We start from the raw sequence: 23,174 nt of genomic DNA on the forward strand, positions 1-23,174 counted from the left end.
TGGGTTCTAGAGCGCAGGCTCAGTAGTTGTGGCTCGTGGGTTCTAGAGCGCAGGCTCAGTAGTTTTGACGCACGGGCTTAGTTGCTCCACGGCATGTGGGATCTTCCCGGACCAGGGCTTGAACCTGTGTCCCCTGCACTGGCAGGCAGATTCTTAACTACTGTGCCACTAGGGAAGTCTCTCCTGTTTCTACTCTTGCAAGAGTTTTTAGCCTCTCATGTTGCCACAAAAGTGAAACGTCAAAATTAGACTTTTCCACCATTTCACAGAGATGAGGTACAGATCTTCCTGACTTACGATGGGCTTACATCTTCATAAACGTGGCTGAAGTTGAAAATATCATAATTTGAAAATGCATTTAATACACCTAATCTATCGGACATCATAGCTTAGCCTACTTTAAGCATGCTCTGAACGCTTACATTAGTCCACAGTCTGACACAAAGCCTGTTTTACGAGAAAGTGTTGTATATCCCATATACGTTATTGAATACTATAGTAAAAGTGAAAAACAGAATGGTTGTAAGTGTATGGGTCGTTTACCCTGGTGATCGCTAGCCAGCGACCCCAGTCACCCACTGGGAGCTGCGACTTGCTGCCTCTGCCCAGCAAGGGAAGAGAGTATTTTTTGGTCCACATATTACTAGCCCGGGAAAAGATCGAAATTCACAGTTCGAAGTAGGGTTTCTACTGAATGCGTATCGCTTTTGCACCATTGTAAAGTCAAAAAATCATAAGTTGGTCCATTGTAAGTCGGGGACCGTTCGTACTTGAAAATTCTTACTTGAAAGTCCATTCCTTTCTTATTCTTTCCTCATATAGTGTCTCAATTTTATATGTAGACGAACTGTCCACCGTGTGTAAACGTATGCGTGCCTTTCGGAGCCCATGTTTTAACTGGGTGAATGTGAATGCTGGAGCGTGTATCGAATATCATCACAGAAGAATTTGACATAAATGTGTGATGTTCTCGGCAACATTCTCTCGGTTAAGCATGATTATGTAGAGCTTTATAATTTCTTTTTGCTTAGCTGCCCAAATATCTTAAAATCATACTTTATAATAAAGCTTATCTCCAATTTAGTATACACTGCCCACATTTTAATACATTTTGTTGAAGGCATTACTATGCATATATATGGTACCCTGAGGCTGCAGAGTGATCAGTCTTTCAGGTTTTCCCAGGACTGAGGGCATTGCCAGGATACAGGACTTTCAGTGCTAAAACTGGGAAAGCCCCGAGGTGTTGATCCTCTTACCTGAAAGTGTCTCTTCATTGGACTTGATTAAAAATTCTTCCAGCTGGAAGGATAAAATGCCAGGTGGTTATATGCTGGATGAACTCAAAGGCATCTTTTCCAGGCAAGGAAAATATCTTCAAGGCCCCATGTATATTTTCTGTTTATATGACTGAAGTATAGGACTAATTTATAATTCTTTTCTGTGTAACTTTAAACAAAAATAATTTAGCAATTAAATAGGATAGTGACATCATTTGAAATCACCGTGTAATATTAAAAGGGCAATTATAGGGCTTCCCTGGTGGTGCAGTGGTTAAGAATCCACCTGCCAATGCAGGGGACACAGGTTCGAGTCCTGGTCTGGGAAGATCCCACATGCCGCGGAGCAACTAAGCCTGTGCGCCACAACTACTGTGCCTGACTCTAGAAGCCCACGAGCCACAACTACTGAAGCCCGCGTGCCTAGAGGCCGTGCTCTGCAACAAGAGAAGCCACTGCAGTGAGAAGCAGGCACACTGCAATGAAGAGTAGGCCCCACTCTCCGCAACTAGAGAAAACGCTCAGCAACAAAGACCCATCACAGCCAAAAAACTAATAATAAAATATAAATAAATAAATAAATTTATAAAAAGAAAAATAAGGGAACTGGTATTTATTGTCTACTAAGTGCTTTTTACTTTGAAAGGGGAGAAAAAAGACATTGTTGAAAGCAAGAAAGGCTAGCCTTGTCAGTGAGACCATACTGTTGGCTGTATGCAACTAACTTTAGAACCTAGGCATCTGTTTAAGATAAATTTATTGGATTTTCCTTGCATATTCAACATGATTAGTGGAAAGAGCATGGATTTTGGAGTCTGATCAACTTGGGTTGGATTTCCAGGTCCAACTGTTACCAGCTTTTTGGCTTCAGGTAAACTGTTAACCTCTGTGAACCTCTGGTATGTTGCCTGTGATGTGACGATAATATCTATCTACCTTGAGGGAATGTTGTGAGGATTAAGTGAGATAATGAATGTGTATAAAATGTCTGACACATATAAGTGCTCAATAAACGATATACCTATAGCAGTCATGTGTGTTGCTCTGTGTACCCTTGTTTGGATTAGGAAGGCTCTATTTTTGGATAGTTACCTTGTGTGTTTTTATAGCTTCCCTAAGCTTCCAAGTTATGGTCATTGTATCAGTTAGGATTAGTTTGGGGAGGTCCAGAGTTGCAAGATCCAGGCTTGGTACGTGGCCTCTGTCTGAAATCCTAGTTCTCTATGCCTATTCCTAGAAGTGGCCATGATACTCATGGCTCAAGATGGTTCCAGGCAGCAGGATGCAGGAAGAATCCAGAATGCCTCCCTTTCCCATATAAGACTTCTGCTTCGATCTCATCGGCCATCCCTAGCTGGAAGGTGTGTAAATGTAGTCATTAACTGGTGCATAGCTACCCTAAGTAAAACTGACATTCTGTTACTGAGGAGAAAAGGGGCACTAGATTGTATGGTAGGCATCTTCTGGTCTCTACCACTTTGTCACCACTTTACCACCATAGAATTCAACTACTGAAGTCTTCCCTAAGATTTTTCAATTTTTATCTCCATAATTAGTAGACTTAGTGGGAATGCCCTTTGTTGAATTTTGTCTCATTGTCCTTTGGTTACTTTTGCTTCTCCTGTAATTTTATTCCCAACAGATTCTCTCAGAAACCATTAACTCTGTCTCAGTGAAGAATGATTAGGATTTAAGCTCCTGTTCATTTATTCAGTCAATAAATAGTTATTGAGCACTCATGATGTACAGGCTGTTGTGGGTTACTATAGACAGTGCCAGTTATTACTGAGTGTGGTTCCTTTTTTTTTTGGTTTGGCTTCCTGGGCACACAGAGTTGAATTTGTGACTCAGCTGGACTGAGTAGAAGCCTGTGACCTATCAAACTTTATCCTTAGCGGTGTAGTCTTCCAAGTCCTCATACTGTGTAGCCACCTTGAGGTTAGGCTACCTTTATAACTTGGGGTGCAGGACAGGGAGGAAGAGTAGGCTTTATTGTTGGCAGCTGCTCTGCTAGCATAAATTCTGGGGTACCAGAAAGTCCCTTTGGTCCTTCCTAAATGCCTGTGCTACCTTCATGCCAACGGCTGATTGAAAGTAGTGGTTCTCAACCCTGCCTACATATCAGAATCACCCAGAGAGCTTTGAAAAACTACCTGGGGAATGCCCACCTGTCATTTGGATTCAGGAGCCTCCAGTGTAGTTTAAAAAGCTCCACAGGTAATTCTGCTGTGCAGCCAGAATTGAGAATCACAGGTTGTTGTTTGTTTGTTTTTTTTAATTAACATCTTTACTGGAGTATAATTGGTTTACAATGTTGTGTTAGTTTCAGGTGTACAGCCAAGTGATTCAGTTATACATACACATGTATCTATTCTTTTTCAGATTCTTTTCTCATATAGGTTATTACAGAATTTTGAGTAGAGTTCCCTATGCTATAAAGTAGGTCCTTGTTGAGTATTTTATATATAGTAGTGTATATATTGTTAATCCCAACCTCCTAATTTATCCCCCCCCTTCCCCTTTGGTAACCATAAGTTTGTTTTCAAAGTCTGAGAGTCTGTTTCTGTTTTGTAAATAAGTTCATTTGTGTCGTCCTTTTAGATTCCAACATAAGTGATACATGATATTTGTCTTTGTCTGACTTACTTCACTTAGTATGATCATCTCTAGGTTCATCCATGTTGCTGCAAGTGGCATTATTTCATTTTTTTAATGGACGAGTAATATTCCATTGTATATACATACCACATCTTTATCCATTCCTCTGTTGATGGACATCTAGGTTGCTTCCATGTCTTGGCTATTGTAAATAGTGCTGCAGTGAACATTGGGGTGCATGTATCTTTTAGAATTATGGTTTTCTTCAGATATATGCCCAGGAGTGGAATTCCTGGATCATATTGTAGTTCTATTTTTAGTTTTTTAAGGAACCTCTGTACTGATCTGCATAATGGCTGCTCCAGTTTACATTCCCACCAACAGTGTAGGAGGGTTCTCTTTTCTCCACATCCTCTCCAGAATTTGTTTGTAGACTTTTTGATGATGGCCATTCTGACTGGTGTTAGGTGATACCTAATTGTAGTTTTGATTTGCATTTCTCTCATAATTAGCGATTATCATTTTATGTGCTTTATGGCCATCTGTATGTCTTTTTTGGAGAAATGTCTTTGGATCTTCTGCCCATTTTTTGATTGGGTTGTTTATTTTGTTGATATTGAGCTTCATGAGCTGTTTCTGTATTTCGGAGATTAATCCCTTGTCGGTCTCCTCGTTTGCAAATATTTTCTCCCATTCTGTAGGTTGTCTTTTCATTTTATTTATGGTTTCCTTTGCTGTACAAAAGCTTTTAAGTTTAATTAGGTCCCATTGCTTTACTTTCATTTTTATTTTCATTACCTTAGGAGGTAGACCCAAAAAGATACTGCTGCGATTTATGTCAAAGAGTGTTCTGCCTATGTTTTCCTCTAAGAGTTTTATAGTGTCCGGTGTTACATTTAGGTCTTTAATCCATTTCGAGTTTATTTTTGTGTATGGTGTTAGAGAATGTTCTAGTTTCATTCTTTTACATGTAGCTGTCCAGTTTTCCCAGCACCACTTACTGAAGAGACTATCTTTCCTCCATTGTATAGTCTTGCCTCCTTTGTCATAGATTAATTGAGCATAGGTGCATGGGTTTATTTCTGGGCTTTCTATCCTGTTCCATTGATCTATATTTGTTTTTGTGCCAGTACCATACTGTTTTGATGACTGTAGCTTTGTAGTATAGTCTGAAGTCAGGGAGCCTGATTCCTCCAGCTTTTTTTTTCTCAAGATTGCTTTGACTGTTTGGGGTCTTTTGTGTTTCCAAACAAATTGTGAAATTTTTTGTTCTAGTTCTGTGAAAAATGCCATTGCTAATTTGATAGGGATTGCACTGAATCTGTAGATTGCCTTGGGTAGTATAGTCATTTTGACAATATTGATTCTTCCAATCCAACAACATGGTATATCTTTCCATCTGTTTGTGTCATCTTCGATTTCTTTCATCAGTGTCATAGTTTTTGGAGTATAGGTCTTTTGCCTCCTTAGGTAGATTTATTCCTAGGTATTTTATTCTTTTTGATGCGATAGTAAATGGGATTGTTTCCTTAATTTCTCTTTCTGACCTTTCATTGTTAGTGTATAGAAATGCAAGAGATTTCTCTGTATTAATTTTGTATGCTGCAACTTTCCTAAATTCACTATGAGCTCTAGTAGTTTTCTGGCGGCATCTTTAGGATTTTCTATGTATAGTATCATGTCATCTGCAAACAGTGACAGTTTTACTTCTTCTTTTCCAATTTGGATTCCTTTTATTTCTTTTCCTTGTCTGTGCCATGGCTAGGACTTGCAAAACAATGTTGAATAAAAGTGGTGACAGTGGACATCCTCGTCTTGTTCCTGATCTTAGAAGAAATGCTTTCAGCTTTTCACCATTGAGTATGATATTAGCTGTGGGTTTGTCATATATGGCCTTTATTATGTTGATGTAGGTTCCCTCTATGCCCATTTTCTGGAAAGTTTTTATAATAAATGGATGTTGAACTTTGTCAAACGCTTTTTCTGCATCTATTGAGATGATCGTATGGTTTTTATTTTTCAATTTGTTAATGTGGAGTATTGTACTGATTGCTTTGTTGATACTGAAACATCCTTGCCTCCCTGGGATGAATCCCACTTGATCATGGTGTACGATCCTTTTAATGTATTGTTGGATTCTGTTTGCTAGTATTTTGTTGAGGATTTTTGTGTCTATGCTCATCAGTGATATTGGCCTGTGATTTTCTTTTTTGTGTGGTATCTTGGTCTGGTTTCAGTATCAGGGTAATGGTGTCCTCATAGAATGAGCTTGGGAGTGTTCCTTCCTCTGCAATTTTTGGGAATAGTTTCAGAAGGATAGGTGTTAGCTCTTCTCTAAGTATTTGATAGACTTCGCCTGTGAAGCCATCTGGTCTTGGACTTTTGCTTGTTGGAAGTTTTAAATCACAGTTTCAATTTCAGTACTTGTGATAGGTCTGGTCATATTTTCTATTTCTTCCTGGTTCAGTCTTGGAAGATTGTACCTTTCTAAGAATTTGTCCATTTCTTCTAGGTTGTCCATTTTATTGGCATATAGTTGCTTGCAGTAGTCTCTTATGATCCTTTGTATTTCTGTAGTGTCCATTGTAACTTCTCCTTTTTCACTTCTTTTTTTTTTTCTTCTTCTTCTTCTTTTTTTTTTTTTCTTTTTCTTTTTTGGCTGCAGCATGCAGCATGCGGGATCTTAGTTCCCTGACCAGGGATTGAACCCGTGCCCCCTGCATTGGGAGCATGGAGTCTTAACCACTGGACCACCAGGGAAGTCCCTCCTTTTTCATTTCTAATTTTATTGATTTGAGCCCTCTCCCTTTTTTCTTGATGAGTCTGGCTAAAGGTTTATCTATTTTGTTTATCTTTTCAAAGAACCAGGTTCAAATTCTTTTATCTTTTCTGTTTTTTGTCTCTATTTTATTTATTTCTGCTCTGATCTTTATGATTTTTTCCCTTCTACTAACTTTGGGTTTTGTTTGTCCTTCTTTCTCTAGTTGCTTTAGGTGTAAGGTTAGGTTATTTGAGATTTTTCTTGTTTCTTGAGGTAAGACTGTATTGCTATAACTTCCCTCTTAGAACTGCTTTTGCTATGTCACGTAAGTTTTGAATCATCATGTTTTCACTGTCATTTGTCTCTAGGTATTTTTTGATTTCCTCAGTGATTCATTGGTTGTTTAGTAACGTATTGTTTAGCCTCCATGTGTTTTTTTACGGTTTTCTTTCTTTGTGATTAGTTTTTTTTTTTTTTTTTTTTAGGGCAGGATTATTTATTTATTTATTTATTTATTTTTGGCTGTGTTGGGTCTTCGTTTCGTGTGGGGCTTTCTCTAGTTGCGGCAAGTGGGGGCCACTCTTCATCGTGGTGTGCGGACCTTTCACTATCGCGGCCTTTCTTGTTGCGGGGCACAGGCTCCAGACGCACAGGCTCAGTAGCTGTGGCTCACGGGCCTAGTTGCTCCGCGGCATGTGGGATCTTCCCAGACCAGGGCTCGAACCTGTGTCCCCTGCATTGGCAGGCAGATTCTCAACCACTGCGCCACCAGGGAAGACCTCTGTGATTAGTTTCTTATCTCATAGCGTTGTGGTCAGAGAAGATGCTTGATATGATTTCAATTTTCTTAGATTTACTGAGGCTCACTTTGTGGCCCAGCATGTGATCAACCCTGGAGAATGTTCCATGTGCACTCATGAATGTGTATTCTGCTGCATTTGGATGGAATGTTCTATAAGTATCAATTAAGTGCATTGGTCGAATGTGTCATTTAAGCCCTCTGTTTCCTTATTGATTTTCTGTCTGGATGATCTGGATTGCAGTTCTTCTTGCTTCTGGTGTCTGCCCTCTGGTGGGTGAAGTTGGTCCAGGGGCTTGTGCAGGCTTCCTGGTGGGAGAGACTGGTGCCTGCCCGCTGGTGGGTGGAGCTGGGTCTTGTCCCTCTGGGGGGCAGGGCCGTGTCAAGGGGTGTGTTTATAGGCGGCTGTGGGGTCAGGACGACTTTAGGCAGCCTGTCTGCTGATGGGTGGGGCTGTGTTCCCACCCTGTTGGTTGTTTGGCCTGAGGCGTCCCAGCACTGGAGCCTGCAGGCTGTTGGTGGAGGGTCTTGGTGCCAAAATGGCGACCTCCAGGAGAGCTCACGCTGATGAATATTTCCTGGGGCCTCCGTCACCAGTGTCCTTGTCCCCACAGTGAGCCTCAGCCGACCCTGTCTCCCCAGGAGACCCTCCAGGACCCTCAGGTAGGTCTGGCCCAGGCTTCTATGGAGTCACTGCTTTGCCCTGGGTCCCAGTGCCCCTGAAACCATGTGTGCATCCTCGAAGAGTAGAGTCTGTTTCCCCTGGGACTGTGGAGCTCCTGCGCTCAAGCCCCGCTGGCCTTCAAAGCCAAATGCTCTGGGGGCTCCTCCTGCCAATGCCAGACCCCCAGGCTGGGGAGCCTGACATGGGGCTCAGAACTCTCTCTTCTGTTGGAGAGCCTCTGTGATATAGTAATTTTCCAGTTTGTGGGTTGCCCACCTGGCGGGTATGGGATTTGATTATATTGTGAAAGCACCCCTCCTACTGTCTTGTTGTGGCTTCTTCTTTGTCTTTGGGTGTAGAATATCTTTTTTTGTAGGTTCGAGTCTTTTTTTTATCGATGGTGGTTCAGCACTTAGCTGTGATTTTGGTGTTTTCATGAGGGGAGATGAGCTCAAGTCCCTCTGCTCCGCCATCTTGTCTCCTGCCTGTGAATTCACAACTTTATATTTGCTCTCCTATCTTTAGTGAAGAAAAGGGTCCTTTTAATACACTGCTAGATAACATAGCTAATGAAACTATTCCAGTTCATTGAAATGTCTGCACAGGGCTTTGCAGGTTAAAGTTAAACTGTCCTCCCCTCCCTTCGCATGCAGTACAGATTTCCCTTGGGAATGGTGTTAACCCCACAGGCATTTAGGAGACTGATGGGAGGGCAGATATGTCCCAAGCATGGGAAGTACACTGGATAATAAAAGAGAGAATGTTCTGTGGGAGTTTCGTGCACAACACGCATCGGCAAAGCAAATACTGCTTTGTTTTTCCGTGAATTTCATTTTTAACTCAGTTTATTGACTTAACAACCAGTTTTGCTAAAAAGCTAAAGGAAAGCAAAGCAAACAGAAACTTAATATATAGTACCTAGGAGCACACTATAAAATGGTGTATTTCATCAGTTTTAAGACAGACATTTTATTCTGGTTTTAACACCACCCATATCAGGATGAATCATATAGTGCATGACATAATTATAGTTGATAACATTTTAACTTTCTTAGTGGCACATAAAATAACTGCCTTACAAATTCATGGTGTCTTAAATTGGATGAAAATCAGTATAACGTAAAGATCTTCATCGAGTTTTGAACCTCCTTTTTTTTTTTTTTTTTTTTAAATTTATTTATTTTATTTTTGCTGTGTTGGGTCTTCGTTTCTGTGCGAGGGCTTTCTCTAGTTGCGGCAAGCGGGGGCCACTCTTCATCGCGGTGCGCGGGCCTCAGTTGCTCCACGGCATGTGGGATCTTCCCAGACCAGGGCTCGAACCCGTGTCCCCTGCATTGGCAGGCGGATTCTCAACCACTGCGCCACCAGGGAAGCCCCTTGAACCTCCTTTTGAGACACAGGTTGTTGATAGTGTACATGCACTCCTGAGTATGCCCCTCCCCTCACGCTTAGTGTTGGCCTGAAGTCAAGGCAGAGTTTTCATTTAACGTTGTTAACTTTGGAGACAGGTATATAACAAGAAATAATTGGGAAATCTGCTACATTTAAATAAGGAAACTCCAGCCTTGATATGTTAAGCTAGATATGTTTTCTGAATCTGCAAAGCTGAAAGCTAGTTAACATAGCAGGATCCGGTCTTCCTTAGTTCTAGTTTTCCTGTCATTTTATCTTTGATATTTAAGGATGACCTTTGTGAGATTGTTGCTGTATCCACTACGGAGTGACCGGAAGAGTGATATTTGATGCGGAGACTTCTCATGACCCAGCCCTCAGGCAGGCTTGGTACGTCTCCACGAGCTGGTGCTCCCTTGGTCACGGGACCACCTGTTGACAGAGCCCATCATTGTGCACATTCACCAGCCGGACTTCTAGTACTTTTCCTCCAAAAGAATGAATCCAGGTTGTCACAGTTCAGGTTATGTCCTTCTGGTTCCGTCCCATCATCTCACACTTAGAGTGCATAGTGTGAAATGGTGCATCATAGTGCCAGCATTTTGTGTTGTCTTGAACAAATTTTGTGGTCATACATAATCCTGGGAGTATCGATGTCCGTATGCTACTCCCTCCTCCCACCCCAGGGATATTTTAAAACATCATGTGCAAAAGCCCTGTGATGGCAAGGTGGCCCTGAGGCGGGAACATGATGCCTTTGAAGAAATAGATGAAGGGCCTGTGTTTGGAACAGAGGAGAGTGTGGGCGGGGCTAGAAATACACACCCTCATGGACCATCTTACTGACCTTTGCCCTCATTCTGAGAGTAAAGGGCATCCTCTGGAGGTTCCGCACCCCCCCCCCCCTTTTTTTTTTAAATCAGATTTGCCTGTAAAAAGCTCACTCCTGAAGTCTGGATTTTGTGTGTGTTGCGGCTGGGGTACGTTAAGAAAGGATTGCTTTTGGTAGAGACCTGCTTCCAAGGATTGACCAGGGTGAAAACCTGAGTTAGTGGGAGTTAAGAAAATGGGGACCGTGTGAATAGACAACTTTAAAAAAAGTTTATTTTCCAGATAGAAAACAGTCACCAAACCCATTTTTTCACTCTCCTTTCAATCTCCAGGCCCCTGGAAACCTCTCTGCTGTCTCACTTTCATCACCCCCAGAGTCATCCGTTTGTACGGGGTGTCAGTGCCCACTTCCCCTTGGATCCTTCCTTCCCTGTGGTCTCAGACCCTGCGTCAGACTCGCTGGGGCAGAGACCTGCCTTCTCCTCCACACTCTAAATATGTACTGACTTTTCCCTAATTCCCTTCCTGGGCTAGTGGTGCTCCTCCCACTTTGACCCCCTCCCCAACCTGCTCTGCAAAGTGGCCAAAGTTTGCCGCCATCCAGAGACTCTCAATTCTTAGGGATTCAGCTTCTTTATTGTCTCTTGGAATTATTCTTTCCCTTCTCACTGTCACTGCCTCATCATCTTTTTTTTTTTTTAATATTTTATTTACTTATTTATTTGGCTGTACTGGGTCTTAGTTGTGGAACGTGGGATCTTCGTTGCGGCATGCAGGATCTTTAGTTGCGGCGTGTGGGATCTTTAGCTGTGGCGTGTGAACTCTTAGTTGCGGCATGTGAGGTCGAACCCAGGCCTTCTGCATTGGGAGCGCAGAGTCTTAGCCACTGGACCACCAGGGAAGTCTGCCTCATCATCTTTTGACTGGGCTGCTGTGTACCTCTTAGTTTTTCATTTAAAAAATGAGATCATAATATCTACCTTGAAATTTTGCTGGGAACGTTAATTTAAATGCACCGTATAAAACACGTAGCATAGGGCCTCGTTATTAGTGGATGTTCTGGGTTTCTTCTGTTTCCTACTAATTTATGTCCCTGGCTCCAGTTTTTAGCCACTCCCTTTTTGTTTTTGTTTTTAATTTTTTTGATCTTTATTTTATTTATTTATTTTTAGCTGTGTTGGGTCTTTGTTGCAGCATGTGGGCTTTCTCTGGTGGCAGCAAAGAGAGGCTACTCTTCATTGCAGTGTGCGGCCTTCTCATTGCAGTGGCTTCTCGTTGTGGAGCTCGGGCTCTAGGCACCCAGGCTTCAGTAGTTGTGGCTTGAGGGCTTAGTTGCTCCCCGGCATGTGGGATCTTCCCCAATCAGGGCCCGAACCCGTGTCCCCTGCATTGGCAGGCGGGTTCTTAACCACTGCGCCACCAGGGAAGTCCCCTCCCTTTTTGTTTATATCCTGTGACCAGAGTCGTCTTCCCGCATATGCCCTGTTTAAGTACCTTTAGTGTTTCCCCATTGCCTGAGTGTAGCCAAACCCCCTTAACGTCCCCGTCCAGGCCCGCAGTCCAGTCCCAACCTTTTCACCCCATCCTTTACACCTTTACCACCTCGACTCTCACAAGCCTCTCTTGCTTCTTATGCCCCAGGTACACTAGACAACTAGATGTTGTCTGAAGACCCTGCATTGACTTTTTTGTGTGGTTTTGAATCAGAGTGCCCTTTTTTTTTTCCCCCTTATTTCTTGATTGTTTAAAACAATGAGCCAATACTTTATTATATATTTGGTAGAATTACTACATATGTGTGTTTATATGTATATGAATATTTATGTCTGTGTGTAACAAATGCAAACAATCTCACAAACTGTTTATCATCCCAAGGGGCGGCGTCAGGTCAGCTCTACCATCGGACATTATCTTGTCCAGAGGTGACTTAAACTCTCTAAACCTGTGTATTTTCATCTGTTAAGTGAAGTAAAGTTTAAATGGCTGGTCTTTGTTTCTGCCCTTTGTAAAGGCCTCGGCCTGAATGTAATTATGACCCAGGTAAAGCCATTCTGTAAGAGGAACTGAGATAACTCTCCCAGATCCATTGCTTTCTAATAGAATTTAAAGAATTTAGATGGTTTAGGGAAAAAAGAATTAGCCCTTGGGTGAGTGGCGAGCATTTTAAGTACATTATTATGTCCTTGAATCCTTTGAAACCCCACTTGAGATAAGTAGGTATTTTACAGATGAGACAATTGAGGACTAGAAAGGTTAAGTCATTTGCCGAAGACATAAAACTGGTTAGACTGCCTTAGCTGTCAGGCTGTCCCACTAACAGCTGTGCCTGAGCAGCAGCGGGTGCTTCAGCTTTTGTGAGCTGTGGTTTCTTAACACCTGTTCTTCTCCAGATCATAGACTATTTACTCCAGAAAGTTTGGGGGAAAAAAAGTTCTGGTTGAGTGTATATGTATGTGTACCTCATCCTGGGGTTTGAGTTATTTCCCTTTCTTCCTGGGTAATATTTCTATTTAAACAGCACTGTAGTCAAAAAATAATACTTGTTTCTCTGTTATTGTGCTTATTTTTCTTGGGGTTATAAAGAGTATTGTGTATTGTGTATACACAATACACTTAAACTAAACAGAAAGCAAACGTTTGTTTAATAGAATAGGAAAGAGATGAAATTCATGGAAGAAGAATGTATATTCTTACTGCACTGTTTCTCACTTTCATGTGTCTGTGTGTCTGGAATCCTGTATAGTTCAAAAGCAAGGATTTCAGTGCCTTGAGTTAAGTGGTGTAAGTGGGCGTAGGAGCAGTAAAGAAAAGGGCAGCAGCAACCCCTCACGTTTGTTGAGCAGATGTATAGGATACATGTGACGATGTGCGTGCATGAATGTTACATTTGCTATGTACATTTTACATACGTGTTCCAAGTGCTTTACTTGCATTTGCTTCTTCAGTCCTCTCAATAACCCTTTGGAGGCAGGTAGTATTATTATCTCCATTTTACAGATGAAGAAATCAAGGCACAGAGAGGATAGGACACTTGCCTAAGGTCACAGAGCTAGGCTACATGCGCAGTTCTACATCTGAGTTCATTCAAATTTGTATTGTTAACCACTTAAATACATTATTGAAATGTTTCTCAACTAATGTTTCTCAACTCTCAACTCTCCTTTCTGGGGATTTGGACTCGTACTTTTTGGGGGGCATTAGTAACAGATTATCTACAAAGTAAAAATAACTAGGCCTAATGGGGCCATATGTAAGTCATTTGAATTACTGAAGTATCTTGGAGGAACTAAGACGATCCTTCTTATTATGTTATTAACAATAATACTTTAAAATGAAGGTATGAAAGTATTACAGATTCATGAAGGTGCTTTTTTCTACAGAATGTCATTGAAATGGAAAATTTTCATATGTTTAAATGCTGGCTGGTAGAGTAGATTTGTTTTGAATTATAGCACATAAGGAATATTTTAAAGGTTTGGCAGTAATAAGTAAAGCAAACACCTTTTCTATTTAGCAAGCAGTAATACTGGATTCTAAAATTGTATTTTGCAGGAAGAAAGTTTGAGCCTAATAGAGACATTGTTATAAGTTTGAAGAATTTTTTATTGGTTAAGAAATAATACTATGTGTATGTTTTAATGTCTTTATGTTAAACTCAGTATATTCCCCGTCCCCATTTCTTTAGCTCTTCACGAAAGGACATGGATGAAAATGAAAGCAACCAGTCCCTGAGGACAAGTTGCCAATATCCTAAAGAAGCAGTAAGAAAGCGCCAAAATTCACGGAATTCTGGAGGAAGTGATTCTTCTAGGTTTTCCAGGAAGAGTTTCAAACTGGATTACAGACTAGAAGAAGATGTAACTAAATCAAAGAAAGGAAAGGATGGGAGATTTGTTAACCCTTGGCCAACATGGAAAAATCCCTCTATTCCAAATGTTCTCAGATGGCTGATGATGGAAAAAGATCACAGCAGTGTTCCATGCTCCAAAGAGGTAGCATTTGGCTTTTTGAGTGCTGCGTATTTGCTCTTAATATATGTATTACTTAACGTTGCTGTGAATTGTATTATGACACTCCAGTTAGCTAATTGAGCCCTTTTGTATGATAAGGTTCTGGGGAGATGACATGAATAAGGTGCCTTCAAGTTCATAGTTGAGCAGCGAAGTACATGTGTGAATAACCAGATCTGATCTGGTGGCAACTAGAAGTAGGAACAGATGCCTTCAAAATATAGGAAAGGATGCAATTAATTCTGACTGGTGGGATTGGAAATGGCTTTACAGAGGAGATGATATTTGAGCTGGGCCTAGAAAGATAAAAACTATTTGGCAGTGGTTTTGCAGGTGGATGATGGGCATGAGGAAGGTCACAGAGGTGAGAAGGTGCATGGCATGTTCCAGAAAGTAGTAACCTGTGTTTTGGAATATGAATTATAAGAGTTAAACCTGGAGCGCTTGGCTCTTCATCCTTGGAAAAAGCTGCTAAAGTTATAAAAGAAATCGTCAAATAACCTTCCACTCCTTTAAAAATTGGGAATAGGTTACTGGGCTTTCAATATGCTAGTTATACTTAGGATGAGACTATTAACCTTTGGCCTATGGTTTATGAGATGAGTGAGATTTCACTTCAGCAGGGAGTCGGTGGCTCCCAACGGCAGTAGCGCTTTTTTCTCCTTTCTTAGTTTCTTGCCCCGCTACACCTCCTACCCCGCTTGGCCTCTCTTTTCCAACAACCCCTGTCCTGCCAGGCCTTGTGGGGAACTGAGAGATAAAGAACTAGACATTGGCAGTGGGTGGGATGAAAAGAGTGGAGGTATCCCTGAAGCGTTGATCTGCAGTAAGGCAGGAGGATGGGGAGTGGGTCGGTGGCGGTGGTGTTAGATCGTTTACCTTAGTAAGTGTGTCCATTTTTCTTTAAAGGATATGAGATTTTAAAAAAACCCCAAAAACCCCATATTGTCACTTTGATGCTAAGGAATGTTCAGAGTATTAACCCTAGTTAACAGAGTTGAGTAACATGAATAATATTTTCCCAGCACTGTTTAAGAATGAGTCAGGATATTAATAGATAAAACCTTAGTGTATGTTTCAACTTTGTGGATGGGAGGAACAAGAAAATTTTATGTCTTCTGGAGAACCTGGTATGAAGAGAAACATGGAGTCAAGCTGTGAGAAGAAGGGTTTAGGGCAGGAAGCCAAGATGGGTAGGTTACCTGTTGGGTAAAAATTCCTTCCTGGTTTTTGGACCACAGTTTCTAAAAATACAGAAGTAGTAATGGTGTCTTTAGTTTTCTTTCATTTCAAACAGGAAAGTGAGTGACCACATGAAGGCGGAAATACATCTCTGAACTCTGATGATTTGGAGATATTGAAGGAACTGGGTTCAATTTCTGAGAACTCACCAGGCCAGTTGTTCTTAAACTCCACTATTCTAGGTGCTAGAGATAGAGCCATGAAAAAGCAGAAAGACAGCCTGGCCTCCTTGGGCCTTCGGTTTAATGGAAGAGAGACAATAAACAGATAGGAAAATGATGTGGGATACTGAAAGGTGATTAGTGCTTTGAGGAATAATGAGGCAGAAAAGGAAGTTGTGGGGTGGGAGCTGAATTCTTTAATGAAGTGTAAGCTTTCTTTTTTTTTTTTTTAAAGGCAGGAGTTTTTTGTTTTTCTTTGCTTTTTATTTTAATTTTTATTTTATATTGGAGTATAGTTGATATACAGTGTGGTGTTAGTTTCAGATGTACAGCTAAGTGATTCAGTTGTACATACACATGTATCTATTCTTTCTCAATTTCTTTTCCCATTTAGGGTATTACCTAAATATCGAGTACAGTTCCCTGTGCTAAACAGAAGGTTGATTATCTATTTTATATACTAGTGGGTATATGTTAATTGTGAACTCCTAATTTATCCCTGCCAGCTGTGTTTCCACCCACCCCCGGCAACCATAAGGTGGCGTTCAAAGTCTGTGAGTATGTTTCTGTTTTGCAAATAAGTTCATTTGTATCATTTTCACCTTAGACTCTACCTTCAAGTGATATCAGATGACATTTGTCTTTCTGTGTCTGGCAACTTCACTTGATGTGATCATTGCCAGGTCCAGCCAGTTGCTGCAAATGGTGGTGTTTCATTCTTTTTTATGGCTAATATTCCCTTGTATATATGTACCACATCTTCTTTATGCATTCGTCTGCTGGTGGACAATTTGGTGGCTTCCACGACTTGGCTACTGAAAATAGCCCTGCAATGAACGTTGGGGTGCATGTGTCTTTTCAAAGTACGGTTTTCTCTGGTTATATGCCCAGGAGTGGGATTGCTGGATCATATGGTAGATTTATTTTAGTTTTTTAAGGAACCTTCATACTGATCTGCATAGTGGCTGTTACCAGTTTATGTTCCCACCAACAGCATAGGAGCGTTCCTTTTCTGTACGCACTCTCGAGGATTTGCTGTTTGTAGACTTTTTAATGATGTCCACTGTAACTGGTACGAGGTAATACCTCCTTGTAGTTTTGATGTGCTATGATAATGAGCGGTTAAGCATCTTTTCATGTGCTTTAAAAAACAAAACAAAACAAGAAAAAACCTCGTAAAATTTACCTCCTGAAATGGGCTTATTGAAAGTCGGCTCTGTTTTGAATTCTCTTTCTATCACCTTCCACACTACATTTCTAGAGGGCATTGTTCATTTAAGCCTCACAGGCCTTGTGAATGTGAAGTGCCCAGAAGCACTGGTTTTAAAGTTGTCATTCCAGGAAACAAGGCAGCAGCATTTCTGGTTGCCCAACTCTGGTTACTTGGGCAATGAGAGGCTTAGGGAAAGTCCTGCTGCTGGGTTTTAAATGAGTGGAATGTGCCAGAACAGACACCCAAGGACTTGTGTCTCAATACTTCCACCCCCTTCCCTTTCTCCCTGGGACAAATCCCAATCCCTGCCAAAGTGCTGTGCTGAGGGTGCTGGCGTCTGTAGGTGGGGTGACTCTGCGGAAGGAGGCTGGAGGTGGGAACCCCAGCACCAGGAGACGTGGGGACCAGGTGACTTTTCAGAGCTCTTCCGGCCCGGAGGGTCCACCATCCTTTGGCTGCACTAGGCTTGGCCTTGCTGTCAGAGGTCCATAGTGGATCTGGAGATTGTGGTCCATCCTGAAGGGATCAGGCAGTGCAGGTCCAAGGAGAGCTCATTTGCTGGCACATCCTTCCCAGTTCCCTAACCCCCATGACATCCAGCCTTTGGAAACCAAGGCTACTCGGGCTCCAGGGATGTGAAGTTGCCTGGGTCCCAAGGCCTGAGGAGAATGTTGTAGGCATTTTGTTTTTGTTTTTGTTTTCTAATTTAACATTTAGTTTATATTGGTGTATAGTGGCTTTACAACGTTGTGTTTATTTTAGCTTTAAGCAGCTTGATTCAGGTAAAGAGAGACACGTATCTACTCTTTTTCAGACCCTTCCTATATAAGTTCTTTCAGATTGTTGAGTAGTGTTCCCTGTGTTAGACAGTAGATCCTTGTTGATGATCTATTTTATGGATATTAGTGTGCAGGTGTTAATCCCAACCTCCTAAGGTATCCCTCCAGCCCCACCTTTCCCCTTTGGTAACCATATGTTCGTTTTCTAAGTCCACGAGTCTGTTTCTGTTTTGTAAATTTGGTTATTTTATCAATTTTTAGATCTCACCTGTAGGTGATATCATATGCTATTTGTCTTTGTCTGGCTTATTTCACTTAGTATTGTCACCTTCAGGTCCATCCATGTTGCTGCAAATGGCATTATTTCATTCTTTTTATGGGTAATAACCTTTTCATGTTCCACATCTTTTTTATCCAGTCCTCTGTCAATGGATATTTTGGTTGCTTCCATTTCATTGCTATCTTAAATAGTGGTGCAATGAATTTTGGAGTGTATGTGTCTTTTCAAATATGTTTTTCCAGATATACACATAGTAGTGGGATTGCTGGATCATGTGGTCCCTCAAATTTAATATTTTATGGAACCTCTATATTGTTCTCCATAGTGGCTGTTACTGGGTTACATTTGCATCAACAGCCTAGGAGGATTTCCTTTTCTCCACGCTCTCTTCAGCATGTATTGCTTATTGACCTTGGATGGTGGTCATGCAAAGTATAGATATTAAAGTTTCCTAAAACAGTACAAAGATACTTTCACTTGGAAGAAAAGGATTAACTCAAGTCCTCTTTAAAAGTGATTTTTTTTTTTAGAAAATATGGTTTGAACAGAGTTTTGTCGAATCTTTCTGTCTCTTTCATGTACAGAAACACATACACTTAGTAAGTATATTAACAAGAATGTGGGTTTCATTGTTTTGAAGTTATCATTATCAATGCCATGGAAAGAGTTATGGTTTAATGAAGAGAGAGGGTCTTGAGAGTCAGAAGACCTTGATTCCACTCCTGATTGGACACTTACTTTGTTGTATGACCTTGGCAAGTGTCTCAGTGACCCTCTGCCTTGGTCTGGTTTTCTGTGAATTGGCAGTAACATCTGCTTCACAGAGTTAGATGACAGTTGTACTTAAAGCATCTGGCAGAGTAGTGGTTGAATAAATGTTGGGATTTTTCCCTTTCCCCAAGAAAAGTGAAACATTAACTCTAGTGTACAGGTGAATAACAGGCTTAGGGATTTTCCCATTTGTAGCTTTAAAAAAGTAGGACCAGCCAAGAAAAATCTTGATCTAGTAAAGAAAAATGCCAAGTGGGTGCTTGATTTCTTTAAATAAACAAGAATTTCCCCATTCTATATACTTTTTCAAACTCTGATTAGGATAAAAAGTAAAAAACTATTTTTTTTTCTTTTTGGAATCTCAATTGTAGACACTATTTCTTTGTGTTTCATGGGCCAGTAGTGTTAAGAGATCAAATTCTTTAAAATAAGCTACTCTTTTGCGATGGATGGGCTTAGAAACAATATAGCATGAGGAAAGGACCTTGAAGAAAAGTGTGACTGCTTAATTCAGATCTCTTGTCAGACGTTTACGTTTTTTAAAAAACAGCTTTGTTAAGATATAATTCCCGTATTATACAATTAACCTGGTTAAAGTGTACAATTTGGCAGTTTTTCAGTACATTCAGAGTTGTGCAACCGTCACTACAATCTAATACATTTTTATTATCCCCAAAAGAAACCCTGTGTCCTTAGTCATCACCCCCCAGTTCTCCAGCCCCTGGAAGTCACTAACCTATTTTGTCTCTATGGATTTGCCTATTCTGGAAACTTCCTATAAATAGGACCACACAGTGTATGATCCTTTGTGATGGGCTTCTTTCCACACTTTACCTGTTGGTACTGCGTTTGGAGAACAAGTTGAGGCTGCCAGAGGTGCTCAAGGTTTTGTTTCCTCTCAGTTGTCAGTGGATAATGCCAGATATTAAACTTTAAAATGACTTTTAAACTTAGAGCAAAAAGAAAATGCAACAATTTTCAGGGAGTTTTGTTTCAGATGTTTTGATGCACTGTTTAAACACGATGCTACTTAAAATTTTTTATAGTTTTATTAACATAATAGAAGCTCCACATATTCAAAAAGTAAAATCTGGCGAGTTTGGATGTCTGTATAAACCTGCAAAATGATCACCATGATCAAGAAAATGAACATATCCGTCATCTCTAAAAGCTTCCTTGTGTCCACAGTAATCCACCTCTGATTCTCCCCCACCTGATTCCCAGGCTGTTACGGACTCACCCTGGAGATATTGCGGGTTCAGTTCCAGACCACTGCAAGAAAGCCAGTCACAGCAATTTTTTGGTTTCTCAGTGCATATGAAAGTTATGTTTGCATATACTGTAGTTAATTAAAAACACTTTATTGCTAAAAAATGCTAACCATCATCTGACAATGCAAGGTTGCCACAAACCTTCAATTTGTAAAAAAATAAAACAAAAAAAATCACAGTATCTGTGAAGAGCAATAAAACAAGGTATGCCTGTACTTGTGTTTTTAAAAATATGTATTAAATGAGATAATACTTGGGAGTAAGTATAGTGGCATGAGGCAGTATGTGTGGAGGCAGGCGGCATGCCCTCGTGTGAGTGCTGTACCTTCTCTGCTTTTTTGTCTGTAAAAGGGAGAGAGTTAATAACACCTACCTCCAGCATTGTGGTATTAAATGAAAAAAATTTTATGAAGCAGTTAGCACAGTTTCTAGCACATGGTAAGCACTCCATACATGTATTTTGTGTTATACGAAAGTACTTGATACATTAGATACTGCTGCATCATCATGTGCCTCGTATGAAGCCTAACACATGCTAGGGACTCAATTGATACTCATTCCCTCTCCTTTCTTCCATAATTCTTGATAAGCACACCGTATGGCATTTGTTCACCAACCCTAACTACCAGCTTTGAGAACTGAGTTGAAAAATTCATTCACTCATCCATTCAACAAATTTTATCGTGCATGCTGTGTATTGGTCATTGAACCAGGCACTGTGAATGATTCCAAGTTGAATAAGACATGGGCTGCACCCTGTGTATAGTGGACCAGGGCAAAGAGCAGAACCTCCAGAGATGCTGTGCAAACGGGTGGCGTGGAAGTAGAGAGGGGGAGTGAGCGCTGCCGGCTGTGGAGACTCAGGGATGGCTCCGCGAAGGGCGAAGGGCGTGCGATTTGATTGAGGTCTCGAAGGGATGAGAGAGAGAAGGAAGAGGGTCAGTGTCGTGCCGGGCTCCAAGCTCAGGCTGGGAGCAAGGAGCAGTCCCAGTGTTGGGGGGAACACAGAGCCGTGTGCAGGAACTGAGTGAAACAGCTGGAAAGGAGGAGGGGCCGTCCACCAACAGGCTTACCACTGGGCTAAGGAGGTGAGACGTGCTTTGTCAAGCAGTACAGAACCAGTGACGATTTTTCAGCAGGGGAGAGAGTTACGCCATAAGAAAAGTGTTTTTGAGGTGGCTCTAGTGTATGAAATGAGTTGACAGGAAGATGGTTGAGCCATCAGGAGGACTTGAACATGTCTAGATGTTACTTGGGATCTTAACTTGGATCTTAACTATGAGTAAGGAAACAGGTAAATATGTAAGGGATCGATAGGGGTGGTGCCTGATTGCTTGTCGGGGTTGGAGCGTGCTTCCTTCTTCTTTTGCAATACTTGCAGAGGGCTTACTGTGTGCCAGCCTCTCCTAATTCAGTCCCCAGTCACGACGTGTAGGTGCAATTATTATACCCATTTTTCAGATGAGGAAACTAAGGCTTAGGCTGGCTAAGGGCTATCTTGTCATCCTTCACCTCTGCTGCTCCTGCTCTGCCCCTTCTGGGCCCATTTCCTCTTTGGACCGGCTCAGTGACCTCTCAGTTTCCCTTCACCTGCATCTCCCCCATCTGCCCTCTCTCTCTCTGCCCTTTGCTGTCTCCTTTGTCCAGCTCTTTGTCTCTCCTGGCAGCTATCGTGACACACCCCAAGTCATCATTTAAACTTAAAAAGTGGTTTCTCTAAACATGAATTGGGTCATGTCTTTTTTTTTTTTTTTCTTAACGATGCTTCCTCACTGTCTCTGGGTGAAGCGTGGGATTCAAGGCTTTTACTGGGTTCTGATCCTTTGTAGATTTCAGTTTGTCTTCTGCCCCCGAATGCCACATTCCTACTTGGCTCTGTGCCTTTGCTTGGGCATTTTCTCCACCTGAAATGCCCTTCCCCCTTTCCTCTGCATCAGGAACTTCTCACCATTCTTCAGGAACCCACACAAGTTACTGTGTCTGTAATGCCTTCCGCAGCTGGGCTCTTCATTCCTTCTTATTGGGCTACAGCATGCCTTGTACTTTATTTAATTATTCAATACCATGCCTTTTTCAAAACTGATTTGCAGCAACTTATAAAAAGACATGTAGCAGTAAAAAACCAGATGGATAAACATACAAGAGCAAATGGACAATTAGGGTAGAAAAATAAAGCCAAGAAAGAGGTTAGCACAGAAATCTGTTCCATTGTTCCCTGCGATGTGCCCTGCCCTGTTCCCTTCTGCATATGGGCTGGAGGAGTCTTCAGCTTTTACTCTGAACTTCCTGTCAAAGCAAAAGTCAAAACAGGATTGTCAGTTTTCCCAATGGTAGTCAAAGGAATAAAGCCAATTGCTCTGGAGAAGAGGAGCTTTTCCTGTTCCAGGGAATCGAGAGCAATGCTTCTGGGGTGTGTGGGAAGGTGGGGTCGGGGTGGGCTGGTACCCAGTCCTCAAGACAGCCAGCCCCACGGTACATGCTCGGCAGGTTTCACAAGGAAGAGACCTCCATGCAGCTGTATGGCGTAACACCAAAGCACAGTTTATGAAAGTTTTATAAAAGCCAGGACTGTGACCCTAGAACACAGCTTCTTGTTGGTCCAGCTTAATCCAAGGATAAAGTGAAGAATAAACAAAGGAATAATACTTAACACATTATGTTGTAGTTATTGCTTCACACCTGTTTGCCCCCAAAAGCGATCATCTTCTCATGGGCAGGGACCATGTTCCGCTTTGGTTTGATCAGTGGTAGAAAACCTCAAAGGTAAGCGATGAGGAGAACCGTCTAAGCCCGTGACTTTCCCAGCAGTCATCACAGTACTCTGCTCTGAATTCTGTGTACTCAGGAAGTCAGGTTCATGTGAGATCCACGATCTACACATATGTGGTCAAAAGTTTTCTTTACTGTTTCTAGGGGCTGACCTCCTGAGACAGTTTTCAGTAGCAAATGCACCAGCTGAGTAAACAGCAGTAGTAAAGGGACTGCATCTCGGTTGGTCTACTTCTGGCACTTACAGAAGAATATTTCGTAAAGTCAGCAGTACTCAAAGTTTTAAGTTTAATTTTCCCTTTGTTGGTTGCATTTGGGAGTAACATCTTACATCACTATATAGTGATTATTGA

At 41.5% G+C, this 23,174-nt stretch overlaps 2 protein-coding genes across 8 annotated transcripts in view; one reads left to right on the top strand and one right to left on the bottom strand.

The window, feature by feature from the left end:
* Window positions 1-23,174, top strand: part of NAPEPLD (N-acyl phosphatidylethanolamine phospholipase D) — an 84,577-nt gene that overhangs the window by 48,311 nt on the left and 13,092 nt on the right. For all 6 annotated transcript variants that reach the window (XR_014266954.1, XM_082473583.1, XM_082473582.1 and 3 more), the window contains one exon: window positions 14,011-14,317. Coding sequence is in view for 5 of the 6 variants with exons in the window: in XM_082473579.1 (XP_082329705.1) it covers window positions 14,011-14,317 (307 nt within the window). In the remaining variant the exon portion in view is untranslated. The remainder of the gene's footprint in view (window positions 1-14,010; window positions 14,318-23,174) is intronic.
* Window positions 19,318-23,174, bottom strand: part of ARMC10 (armadillo repeat containing 10) — a 55,178-nt gene continuing 51,321 nt past the window's right edge. The window contains exon 7 of one of the 2 annotated variants that reach the window (XM_082473625.1): window positions 19,318-20,053. In XM_082473625.1, coding sequence (XP_082329751.1) covers window positions 20,018-20,053 — 36 coding nt within the window. In that variant the 3' untranslated portion in view covers window positions 19,318-20,017. The other variant, XM_082473627.1, reaches the window with a different exon arrangement.

Source organism: Balaenoptera physalus, assembly GCF_965194825.1.
Source record: "Balaenoptera physalus genome assembly, chromosome: 8".
Classification (NCBI taxonomy): domain Eukaryota; kingdom Metazoa; phylum Chordata; class Mammalia; order Artiodactyla; family Balaenopteridae; genus Balaenoptera; species Balaenoptera physalus.